The sequence below is a fragment of the Astatotilapia calliptera genome, chromosome 14, assembly GCF_900246225.1.
Source record: "Astatotilapia calliptera chromosome 14, fAstCal1.2, whole genome shotgun sequence".
Classification (NCBI taxonomy): Eukaryota; Metazoa; Chordata; class Actinopteri; order Cichliformes; family Cichlidae; genus Astatotilapia; species Astatotilapia calliptera.
In genome coordinates this window covers 3,661,865-3,675,540 of record NC_039315.1, presented here as the reverse complement: position 1 = coordinate 3,675,540, position 13,676 = coordinate 3,661,865, and the positions used below count along the sequence as shown (strand labels likewise).

General features: G+C 39.1%; 1 protein-coding gene across 5 annotated transcripts in view; it reads right to left on the bottom strand.

The window, feature by feature from the left end:
- slc8a2b (solute carrier family 8 member 2b) overlaps nucleotides 1–13,676 on the bottom strand; it is a 206,140-nt gene that overhangs the window by 47,544 nt on the left and 144,920 nt on the right. For all 5 annotated transcript variants that reach the window (XM_026192632.1, XM_026192631.1, XM_026192630.1 and 2 more), the window contains one exon: nucleotides 4,535–5,045. In XM_026192632.1, the coding sequence (XP_026048417.1) occupies nucleotides 4,535–4,921 (387 nt within the window). In that variant the 5' untranslated portion in view covers nucleotides 4,922–5,045. The remainder of the gene's footprint in view (nucleotides 1–4,534; nucleotides 5,046–13,676) is intronic.

Sequence of the window (13,676 nt, the reverse complement as noted above, 5' to 3'; positions counted from 1 at the left end):
TTCGCTGTAAAAAGAAGTTTTCTTCCCACGCAGTGAACAGTGGACTAAATGTTTTTGTCACTTTTTATGGAATCAAACTCAAAGTAAGGTCAGTACTTCCACGCTTTAAACGCTGCACGCTCATACTCTCTCCCGCACTCGATATATTATTCATTGTTGATCTGCACACAGCTGTTGCCACGAACATCGCACTCGCTTACGTCACTGTCATGAGACACTCGTCAAAAAATCACGGTTTTAGTAACGCAGTAACACAGCGTGCTTACGGGGAAGTAACAGTAATCTAATTACCTTTTTTGCAGTAGTAATCCCTTACTTTACTGGTTACTTGAAAAAAGTAATCGGATTACAGTAATGCGTTACTTGTAACGCGTTATTGCCCATCTCTGCTGAGGAGCATAGCTATCCATGGTTGTTTCAATGAATAACTTTTAATAAATGTTTCCAAGTGTTTAACACTTCTGCAGTGGCAAGCACAAAGACTGTTAATATATGCTTTCAACATCTTAATGCGATATGCTGTGGTGGTTACTTGTGGATATGGTTTCTAGTGCTTGTGTGGCAGAGAAAAGTGTAAAGGTGTAAAAGGAGTCAGACTCCTGCATTAAAATGCAAAAACAGGTCTCAACTAAAGTCCAAAATAAACAACCTCTACAAAGTAAAGACATGCAAAAAAAAAATTGAAACAAACATAAATCCAGAGACACAAGAGGCCTAGCAGAACACAGGAGGTCACTGGGAAATAACTCTGAGCTTGCCACGCAGAAAATGCACAAAAGGCAAAGAGAAGGTAAGACTATAAATACACCGGGAACGGATCGGGGAATGAGAAACAGGATGGGGACCAGACGCAGGTGAAACTGTGTCCAAATCTGGAGGCTGCATGTTTCGAAGGACGTGGCCTACATAGGGCACACCTTCACAGGCCACAAAAACTTCAGAAACCGGAAGTGTAGCCTATCAGCGCTGCCTCTGTTGCCTAGCAACCATGAAACTGGCAGCTAGAGAGGTGTTGGAGAGAGATGGAGGACAAAATCCCTAATGCCATGTAACTTGTATGAAGCCAAATTCAATGTTATAGAGCGATATACATTTAAATGCAGTGACTGCTTCCCTCAGACTGTCAGTCTGACCTCCAAATGCAACCTTCAAAGGATGCAGCCCCTGAATTTGGAAACACTTAATCAGCCAGTCAAGGGAAGACAAGAAAATAAAATTATCACATGACATGAAAGAAAATTAAGCTTCAAAGCAAAACATGGTGGAACCAGAAGAACCAGAAAGAACATCCGAGAACAAAGTTATAAACACACAGATGAAGGAAGAGAAACACTGACATCAATAACAAACCCAAAATATAAGAAATAATAATAATAAACAAGGAACTGATAACTGAACATGTGAAATCGAACTTAAATGATAAAACTAAAGTATAGTATTAGCAGAATGGTAAAGTCATCACAGCCAAAACCCCCCAAAAAACAAAACAAAAGTTCAAAACTTTAACCTCAAAATGACACGTGGTCACTATTCATGTTCAGGGATGTTTGGAAAATATAAATAAAATAATAATAAAGCCTGTAAGAGTGCGGTGTATGGGGCACAGAAATGTGACAAAATCTTTTAACTAACATTAAGTCTTAACTTTCTGAATGAAGTAAGCAATCTATAATAACAAAATCTGGGTTGATTCATTATAAAATGTAAATTAATCAAAATCATGTAACATACCCTCTTTAAGTGCTGCACACTCAAAATAAAGAAGCTAACTCCTGTTTCTTATTGACCTCTAAGCCTCTGGTAATAAAGGTATTCTTGCCCTACTTGCCTCTCTCTGCAGAATACAAGCAGTCATTGGCCATCTGTCTATATGCAGCTTACATGATAGAAGTGAGGAGACCGACTCTTTCCTGCTGCTGCAACCGGAGAAATGAAATGTGTGGGTGGAGTGTAATTGCATCTCCAAGGAGTTGAGCTAACACTGATGTTATAAGTCCTGTCAGACAACTCCAGCACTGAGCAACATTTTACTCTGAATGTGTAAAATTACTCCTTGGGAGCTGAAATAAACTCAGAAATGTTCTGTACTCAAACTTTAATACTTTGTTTTTTTGCTGTTCTACCCACAACAGAAAAGGAATCATATGGAGAGTATCGTGTAAGACAAAATCTTATACTCTGTAGATGTTAGCATCTTTTTTTTAAAACCAGAAAACAGCTTTGATACTGGGAACAGCGTCTCAATGTCCTCGTTTCTCACTCCAGCTGACCTTCATGTCTCCTCATCCTCCTTTCAAACTGGACCTCAGGGTCCACTGAAGCCTCAAAACTCAGGCGCAATCGTCTTTTGTTAAAAAACACTGCATACACTGCATAACCTCAAGACCCGATCCATTAAAAGCCACCTGGGACACAAACACACACACCCTGTGAGCTGTACTCCTGCAAAAACATCACGACAACTTTGACAAATAACAACTCTGCCTGCTGACTCTGAAAACAGCTGAGGGTCATTTGCACTGTTACAGTTTGCAGTGGAAATGGAGAGAGGAGGGGAATCTATGAAATTGCCATTAAAGGAACTGCTTTACAGGAAGGAGACGACTGAATGATGAAGCGCACAAATTCACTTCACAGGTTCCAGCAAATCATTTATGGCTTCATTGAAGACGGGAACACAACTTCATTAATGCATTAACATGAAGTAGGTCTATTTTGAAGTGTTTGGTGCACGGTCAGCAAACAGTCTGCACTATAGCTGAGTGAAAACACTCGACAGGTGGAAGCTTTATCTTTCCTTTCCTTTTGGATAAAGCTTGTAGTAAGAGCTGGATCAGGTGACGCTGAACCATCCTTATAGACTCAGGCTGCTGGGGGACTTCCCATCATGCACAGAGCACTCCTCCTTCACTCCCCTCTTTTCACTTTTCCACCACCACATGTCATTACATTTAACTTTCCTCTCTCCTGTAGTTTGCATTTTTCCTGTTTGTTGCTCATGTTCTCTCTTTCTTTCCTTTTTTATTCTCCTTTTTTTCCTCAGGGAGGGGCAGCCATCTGCAGATACTGGCCCCTGTGAGCAGCACTCGGAAACGGTGCTGCTCACAGGGGATAGTCTGTTGGTTTTCTCTAATAATGGCGTTTTTAACCTTACAAAGCACATTGGAACACCTATTGTAAATACATTCTGTGAAAATGAAGGTTAATCAAAAAAACTTTTCCATCAAAGATGTATGAACAGCAATTTTCACTGCAGTTTCATGAAATGGTCCCAAATTATTCCGGCACACAGTCTGATGGTAGAGCATCGTGGTCGGTGTAATAGTTCATGTTCATGGACATAAGTCATGTACCTCCAGGCTAAAAGAGCAACAAAGGCCAAATTAGGAAGTGGAAGATCATAACTTTCTGATACACTACCGTTTGAATCCCACACCTTGCTTCAGATTACTTGCAGCTCCATAGTGTAGTGGTTCACACATTTGCCTAACAACCAGAGGTTCCCCAGGAGAAGACACAAATCCTTTGGGGGTTGCATCAGGAAGGACATCCGGTGTAAAATCGTCCAAATCAAATACACAAAGCTATCCGCTGTGGGGACAGCCTCATTAATTTCTTTGTTATTACGACTCAAAATAAATAAAGGGAAGGCCGCTTGTAACTTGGATTGATCGATATCTTTGTGCACTTTTTTTAAAACTACAAATTGTAGGTTCAGCTGTTGTTGATGTTCAGCTTCACTTGCTGCTAAAGCATTCTTACTACATTAATGAATATTTCATGGTTCTGTTTAAAGTATGTTCACCTGGTAACTGAAAACTGATTTAGGTTGCCTGTCGTGTAAAGACACACGACGCCAGCATTACTTTTAAACCTGCGCTGAGCGACACAAAGAAAATGAGGGCAATCCTGTGTTTGTAAAGAAACAGATCATATTCATCACTATTTCCTGATTGACCATGAGACTGCACTGATGTGAAAGGTGTGCTTGAGTTTTGATTCCATGTTTCTGGGTAGTACATCCTTTTTCCAGATCTCTGTGGTGGTCACCTGACAAAAGTTTAAATAACTCGTAGAGTAATTTGGCCTGGAAGATGGTCGACACCCTGCTAGATTTGTACAATCTATGAGTTTGTAATTCCTACATCATTGGTTCCAAAATGGTGTGCTGAGGCAAATCCAGGTATGCTGACATTTATGACCACCGTGTGTTTTGTTTTTGGAGCATACCACAACTTATCCTCACTGCAGTCTATCTGTAACCTGAAGAAATAAAAGATGAAAAACTAGCAGCTCTCAAAGTTGAGAAGTTTGCAAAAACGACCCGTCTGAAAGCTTCAGCGGTGAGGTCAACAGGCCTTGGAAGCTAAACATCCCCCCTCATGCAAACTGAGATCCAAACAAAAACCATTTATATCAACTATACCACCCGTGGATTGAGTGCATTTGCCTGACTCAAGGTATATGTCATGTTCAAGCTTGTAAGATGTAATTTTTGCTTTTATAAATAATTAAATGACTTTTGTCATCCTACCTGAGATGTGATGACCTCTATGGATGCCATGAAGCGGTCAGCAATGATGGACACTCCCAGGAACATGTACATGAGTGACAGGAAGTAGACCACAGCTCTGGTCACCTGGTAACCGACTCCAGGGTTTTCGGGGTACCAGACAGGTAACAGGATGCCCGGCTTGCACACGGTCACCTCATCACACTTATCCCCAATGCTGGGTGATGTACTATTATCATTAGATAAGGAAGGTAGGACGGAGGAGGAGGGAAATATGGAGGGCAAGGCTGTTCTTGGGTCAGGGTTCATGCTGGGGTCACTGCGCTGGGACTCTGGCTGGCAGGGTGGCAGTGGAAGGAGGAAGAGGAAGAAGAGGAGGAAGGGGGCAGGAGAGGCGGAGAGAGACATCACGACGTTTGATTCCCACGAGAAGCAGGAAAGACGAGGCCGAAGATGATGGGAATAGGCAGAGGAAGAAGAAGACGGGAACGGGAGATGCTGGGTACAGCCGAGGGTGCTGCGACTAGCTCACCTGCAGAAGGGGGAGAGAGAACGAGAAGGAAAATCAGGATTAATTCATGAATAAAGAGAAGAAAAGGCTTTAAAAGCTGTACCGAAGACCAAACAAAGAGTGCATTTGAAGCTTATGCAACATTAAGCAAACACTAAAAGAAGTGTCTTCTATGCTGTCAGACACTTTTTAATGAAAACACTGAGGGAAGAATAGAAAGGAGAGAAGAGTTCTGGCTACGCTAGGTTTTAAAAATCACACAAACTTTTTACAGTTGCATCTGTGGTTTTACCAAAGTTACACAAATTTACACCCTTCCCAGCAAAATGTGTCAGTGTTGGTGTGAAGCCAGTTCTGTGGTGGAGCCTTGAGAGCCAGCCAACATTTCGACAGGTTTCAGAAACGATTCTTACACAGCTTTTGTAGGAAAAGGTGTGAAACCCTTCAGAGGATAATAACACAGAGGTCGTCATCTGTATGATCTCTACACCTTCAATGCAATAGTGAAATTCTCACTGCAGCCCCTCCCATAGTCACCACCCGTCTTTGATATTATAAAGGTATGGAACCACTAAGCACTGATCTATACATGCATCCACCCACCCAAAGGAATTAATGAGCATAGATACAATATTCATTAACTGGCACTCCATTGGTGGAAACTGGGTACCACTCAATATCCACACTGCTGTCTAGTTCCAGCAAGAAAATGCAGCTCAGAGAATAATGATGATGCAGTTATATCTGGCTCTGTAATCTTACTGTTTCAGCCCAGCAGCGCTGTGATAGACTTACAACCTTTCCAGGGTGTACCTCAACTCTGATTTTTTTTTTTTTTTTTTTTTTTTGATTTGATTTTATTGATTAGCATTCAAATTCAAATCTCAGTGAAAACAGTGAAAAAACAAACAAACAAACAGTGAAAACAGAACAAAAATCTACCATAAAGAAAGAAAGCATGAGACAAGGCTAATCAAAAGGTATTGGCTGAAGCATTTGCTTATTACGCCAACCCTTTTCACAAAATATCTTTTTGTATGCAGCTCCTGTACACAGGGCTTGAAGAAAATAATAAAACAAAGCAAAAACCAAACAAACAAACAAACAAACAAAAAAAAAACAAAGAAAAAAAAACTTTCCACCTTAGATAAGTAACTACATCAAAGCAAAAGAATCAAGAGGTTGTTTTTTTTTTTTTTTCTTTCTCCTTTTTGCTCTTTTCATTCTTGATTTATATATTTTTCTAATACTCTATTTTTAAACATATTTTTAAACAAGGAAAATGAACTACACCTTTTTAAATCACTGTCATAACTATTCCACAGGTTAACTCCTCTAACAGAAACACATCTCTGCTTTATATTTGTCCTTATCTTGTTTTTTTTAAAGAAATCTGTTCCCCTTAAGTCATATTGACTCTCTCTGACTTTGAACAGCTTCTGAGTACTGGGGCAAAGCAAGTTATTTTGTGCTTTATACATTATCTGTGCCATTTTATATTCAACTAAATCATAAAATTTCAGGGTATTCAGATTAATAAACAAAATGTTAGTTGGTTCTATATAGTTTGATTGGTTTATAATTCTTATAGCTCTTTTTTGTAACTTGAAAATAGGAAGAGTGTTCGTTTTATATGCATTACCCCATATCTCCAGACAGTAAGTCATATATGGAAGCAACAGAGTACAACTAGAAAGTGCATTTTCTGAAGAAACTGCAGTGTGAATGCTTGAATCTGAATGTATGCACTGAAATGAATTAATTGCTGAATTTTGAGTTAAAAATCTTGAATGAGATTAAAAAAAAACAAAAAAAAACGAATTTAACCTGAAAACAAAGGTGCTGAACTGCTAAAAGCTGAAAGTTACACAGAAGGAGTTGGAAAAAAACTGAAAATGTTTTAAATGTAAATTAGAAAACCCTAAGAAATGAGAAAAGAACATTTAGAGTCAGAAAACATCTGAATGAATATTAAAAGGTCATATTCTTTGAATCACTGAATGACTCAAATGTGATCCCTCCACTTTGATCCACACAGTTTAAAAAGTTTAAATGCCTGAGCTTTGAAAGATACGGTGTTGGAAAGAGAACAATAATGGCGACAATTTGAGGGTAAAATGATGGCTGTAACACTGTGGACACAGCAGCAGTTGAAAGAGAAGTGTTTAAGATGAATCTTGGTACAGTGGCAGGCAGAGCTCGTTAAGCAGGCAGGTGTGAGCCTGGTTGCTATAGTGACCGCACCCAATGGCTCCATACACACGCACACAGACATGCACCTCACTTTTGCTGCTTAAAATGAACAGAAAAGTCAGGCCGAAACAAATCGTTCCCAAATGAAAAGTAAAAGTCGTATTGACAAAATTCTTTCACTGTGAGCGACAGCAATGTCTAGTCTACCAAATTCTCAGTTTTCATGTCTGTGGAGTTTATTATATGGACGTGGTGACAGTGGAAAGACACCATGCTCTTCTGATTTTCAAACGAACCTTCTGAGACATTTTAACATTGGAGTCTATGGAAGAGTTGGAGGGAGGAGGCTGTGCATTGGTGACATTTATGAAAGAACCATAACACCTAGTACAATAGTAAACACATTGGATGAAAGAGGACAGCCATGGCTACGTTTTGAGGGTAAAATCATACCTGTAGAGCAAACGCTGCGGACACAGCAGCAGTTTTAAAAAAGATTTTAAGATTATTTTTTTTGCTCCTCTCACTCTAGCAGTTGAGCTGCCTCACTCTAGCCCCAACATTCCGTCCCATACACACCCATTATAAACTCTGAAACGGGTGAAAAAACATCATGAAACTTAAACTGGAACTGAAGAAAAAGTATAATAGATATTGAAAAGATAAATACAAGTTGAATAGTTGAATGTCTTGTCTTCGTTTTAAAGTTTGAATGGTGGCTCTATGTGAACGTATGTTGAAGTAGTAAGAGTTTAAAAATGAGTAAGTTGAATGAGAATTTGAAGGGTCTCCCCATTGAAATACATGGGAAATTTTTGTTGAATAAAGTTGAATAAAATTAAAAATATAAATGTTAAAAATGAGAAAAATACAAGCAACCATGTCCAAAATAATAGGAATCTAATGGTGTTTGAATGGTTTTTCTAAGTTGAACGGTTTTGAAGGAGTAGGCTTTCAAAAAACGTACGGAATAGATAATAAAATATAAGAATAAAGATTAGAAGAACAATACTGTGAATGCTTTTCAAGCATTCACACTAATAAAGTGTGTATAATGTTTTTTTGTTCAGGACATGCTTTGTTTTATAGAGAATAGCAATGGTTTTTGACATTTTTGTTTTCACGTGGTTTATATGAGACTTCCAACTCAGCTTATCATCAATTATCACTCCAAGAAATTTATTTTCGTACACTCTTTCAATTTCAATTCCATTAACCCTGATTTTAGATACATTTTTCATTGGTCTAGTGCCAAAAATAATCAATTTTGTTTTCTTTATATTTAATGATAACTTATTTACATCAAACCAGTTTTTTAATATATTTAACTCCTTTTCCGCTGTAGTCAGAAGCTGTTCTAAGTTTTTACCTGAGCAGTACAGAGTGGTATCATCAGCAAACAATACACATTTTAACAGTTTGGAAACACTACATATATCATTTATATATAATATAACTCTCCACATCACAGCTGACGTAGGCTCTATTTCCCCGCGACCTTAAACTGGATTATCAGTTAAGAAAATGAATGGATGGATGTTTTAACTAAGAAGTTTACAACATGTTCCTCATTACACACTCAGTGGCAGCAATAGCAGTTGCTTTCCAAAATTTATTTTATCAAATTAAAATTCCAGCCCTGCACTTGGCTTGCTCTGCACCCAAGAAATACTTTTTTGAATATTTGTAGATAGATATACGTCAGTATATCGATTTCTTTCTCTTTTTAAAGAGTTTCACCAGAAACAGTTTTGCCTTATTTATACGATGATGAAGTCATCACCCTTTAGATGATGACTTCACTGACCCTTATCTTTTGAGGAAAATGTCAAATTTGTCACAAAATCACACCTCTTGACTTTCATTTTTCATTTTCACCGTGCTGCATCTCTCACCCATGCGTTCGTTGCCTTCTCCCTGTAATGGCATTTAATCTAGAATGCCTAGCAAAGTCCTGGATAGGCGACAGGATTTCCAAAACTCGACTGCCAGGCTTTGCTGGCAGGACATAATGCCTACTCTCAGCCACCTACACTAGTGTATTAAATAAGATTCTCCTCCTAAAAAGTCCCTTCACAGTGTTCATTGCAGTATTCATTCCCCCTCTGATACAGGAGAGCTGTTCATCCCCTCTCTACATTGCTGATCCTGTGGCACAGAGCTGTTTGTGATGGGGCTTCGGTGCTTTGGAGTTCTCTCCCGCTCCTCATTCAAGGAATAGAAACTCCAGAGCAATTTAGGAAAATCAACCTTTTCACACTGGCTTTTGTTCCCACTCAAAGTAACCTTACTTTGTTGTCCCCTTGATATTATTTTGCAGTGCGTTTTATGTATGATGTTTTTGACCTTGCATTCATACTGTAGCTCTTGTTTTTCATATGAAAGCAGAAAATAACTGGATTGTGAATTATGTAAAGATTTCCCCGTAAATATAGACAAAGGACGTTGTAAGTGAACGCTGGCAGGTATAAAAGGGTGGATGATGTAATTCACTCTTGAATGAAACATTGAGGTGAGTCACCAGAACACAGAAAAATAATTATTTTATCTCTATATTATCAAGGCTCAATAGAAAAAGCTGGAGCAGAAGGCTAAGTGGAAGAAAGGATGACAAATGCAGACAGAAAAGAATGAATAATGGATGAATATAGTAGTGTGTGACTTTTAGTTCGGTTTAGTGTTACCTCGTGTCGCATAAACGTCTTAAAAGCAGCATTTTCTCTATTGTTTACCTTGAACTTCAGATGGAAAGAAAAACAAGTGAGGCAGAAACCCGGAGCAGGGGTGAGAACAAACGGAAAAAGGACAAACAAATGCAAAAAACTCTGAGTGAAAACATGAGAGACAGAAGAAGAGAGGGATGGGAGGAAGAGAGTCAAAAGATAGAAAGACGGTACAAAGAAGCCGAGACAGCAGGGAGGACGAGTCGCCATGATGGCCTCCAGAAAAAGAGGCTTGTTTTTGTTTGAGTCATGCAAACCCAGAACTGCTCACCAAATGTCTTTCTGCTCTTTCCCTTTTAATTTGAGACACCAACACACTAACAATGCTAACGCTTGTCTGAGGTAAGTTTGTGTGTGCGTGAGCATGCAACGTCACTTCTGCCAACTGGTGAAATTTAGACCTCAGCGTGAAACCAAAGGATGGACAGATGGACCGAACAGTGTTTCCTGCAGTTTGTGCAGCAGTGCCTAATCTTCCACCTCGCTCTCCCTCTCACGCTTCATCTCTCTCCATCCGTCCATTAGTGAGGAGGGAAGCACCTGCTAACACCTTCTGTTTTACAACATTACACACCTAATCTGCTCTCATATTAATTTGGTTGATGAAAATATGAAAATTATGCTCATATAAAAAAAAAAGATAACTTCTATAATCCTGCTGTTTATCTTTCTTTTGTTTTTTTTTGGAGAACACAGGTTTAGTTATTCCATCAGAAGCAGGACTTCTGAAGCCATCAGATCACTGAAAAAGACGACCAGAGCTCTTTTTAGGCCAGGATCCAGTTTTACATTTACACAACAGCAAAGAAAGAATCACACTTCCCAGCAGTCACACACACAAAGGTCAGCCAATTCAAATATTAGATGCCACCTTTACAAACATCATGCACGATTAGTTAGACGATTAGATTCTGTGTGGTTTCAGCTTGTGTTTGTATAAGAAGACATGTTTAGTCTCCATATTTGCTCCTGTGTATCTACTGCAGCCTGAGCCCAACAGGACAAAAGCAAAAGTGTGTCAAAAACTGCTGTTCTGTCTGCAGTCGCTCGCGTAGCTGGTACACACAAGTTGTCCTTTGGCGGCATCATGCTGCACCAAAGTTTTTAAGCCATGAATCATCAGTCTGATTGCTGTAAACATATAAATACTTTGGTAGCACAGCTCCATAATGCTGCATGATGGATGCACTGGCACGGCTGTGTGAAAGAAGCAGCCGTTGATTAGTAGGTTCGTTTCTATGCACCAGCACTCATGAGGTGCTTTGTATTTACGAGCCATTCAGAGGGCAGAATCTGAAGCTGATTCATGTGTGCACACTTCCACAAGGACTGCGGTTCATAAAGGAAACACCGGCTGCGAGTAAGGTTTTATAAACCAGATTACAGTATGGATCCTACATATTGTTTTATAAACGAGGCTGAAGGACTGCAGAACACAAAATCAGGCTGTCAGGATAAAATGTGCTTTCCATTGTCTGCCTAGGAAAGTGTGCTTGTTCTCAAAAGAAAACAAAATAAATTTATATGAGTAGCTCCAGGCTGTCCTGTTGGACTGTTTCATATTAGACTTCAGTTATCAGCTGAGAAGCTTAACAGAGGCTGCTGCGAACCGGCTCTTAAGAAATATAACCGAAACTAAAAAGTGATTTTAGTGAAGATTTTTAGAAAAGAATACGGCACTTTTGATGTAAAGTCTGTAAAGACTAATATTTAATGATCATGGTAATAACAAAGTTTGTATGAATAATATTTACAGTCATTAATGGGTTAATTTTCTGGATTCCAGATGCATCTGGACGGTCTCATTTTGCCTGACTTTAAAACATGAGAAATCAACAGTCAGCTGATATTATACTTTATGTTAATAATGTTATACTTTATGTTAATAGAAGATCTGACTAGAAGACATGTGTACGTGTATGTGGAAAACATCAGGCTGAACACTTCCAAACCTCGGTGCAGTTTTTGCTGTCGGACAGAAATCACTGCTGACTAGAGACTTTCAAAAGCGATAAAAATGACTGACTTACTTTGATTATGGTGTTGACTAAACTGCTCATAAGACACAAACATTTCCAGGATGTCTGACCAGAAATAAATGTAGAAAATTAGACGTTGAGGCTCATGAGAATCATTTTGTTGTTGGGTTGAAACATTTAGATTCAGAAAGAGCCATAACCCAGCCCCTGTAACCCGGTGACTAAAACACAGGTAAGAGAGAGGAAGGAGAGACTGAGGATTAAAATGTGCTCTGATGTATGCATGCCTTTCAGTATAATGAACACTTTAACATAAATATTACTGCTGAGGTTATTTTTTTTACTGAGCCTTTCACAAATATGAGCAGAAATTAGTTTTTTATTGTGCATATCAACCATAAAACCACTCAGTGCATTTCTAAAGACAATTCTGTGTTTTTAAATGTGCTTATGTGGGTAAACTAATGATAATAATTACACTGAGGTATTTCATTAATCAGCTTATGCGAGCACCTCCAGATTGAAATGCTTAACAGACTCCAGTGTGATTCAGCAGAATTAGATTAGCTTCAGTATCTTTTGACTGACTCACCTAGACTGCTGCAGCATTTACTCCCTGCTTAAAAATGCAATTTGAAGGAGTTTAAAGAAGAAAATGATCTACAGAAGATTTTATGGTTTATTGTAAAAACACAAATGAGCAACGTCTACAGAATAAGCCAAAACACCAAAGAGCATGCTTTATGAGTCAGTATTTATGCACAGACAGATGGGTTGTTTAGTGAAAAGTTGATAATATAAAGATGGATGAAGGTCATTTATTGAGAACTGGAAAAAGTGAGAGATGGGTGGGAAAAGAGAAGGATGTACCCATGAATAAAAGAAAGAGGAGAAGAGTTGTGTGAAACCCAAATGGGAAATTAGAGATAAAAAAAATGGGGCCAGCAGGAAAGGAGGAGTTAAAGACAGGAGATGAAGAGAGATCAAAGAGGGAGGGAAAGAGTGAGGAGGATGGATTTAAAGGAGGAATGAAGAAGCAAAAATTAACAGACTGATGCGAAGTACAGATGAGGAGTGACAGAGGGGCGAATCAGAGATAAAAAGCCAATAAGTTGAGGAAGGAAGAGTACAACATGAGTGATGGGAGGTGCATAAGGACAGCGGGTAGTGAATAAACAGAGGAAGGAATCAGTAGTAGTGGTATCACAGTAATACCCAGGACTCTTTGGTAAACAATCAAACACATCATGCATCTCTTTGTATATCTACAACGGTACTCCATTTGTGTCCATTTGAGCAATTATTTGGTGACACAAAGGATTTTGGGTATGCAGCCAATGCAGACATGTTGCTAACAGCAACACAACAATACTATGTAGCTTGGTGTTGATGATGCTGTGAAGAGGTAGAGTTTTAAAAAAGCAGCATGAAAAGCACAGAACCTGGCTGTAGCAGACACATTTAACTTCAAGAAGTCTACTCTGACGATTGTCTTCTCTGCAGGAGTTAAACTAAAAAGCTGAACACAGCACAGACATGAACAGAGTAGCTCACAAACTGGTTCTCTATGACGCTCCCCTCTGCTGAGAGTAAACAGCTACATAGGAACCTGTAGGGACCTCAGGAACAACCTCATGAATGACACGTTTCCTCTCAGGATTACTTATTTTGCATGTGGTCACCACCATGGTCTCTGTTAAGCTCTTCCTGCGTGGACAGCCCTCTACAAAGGGAATGCTGGGGAATGATCAAAGATG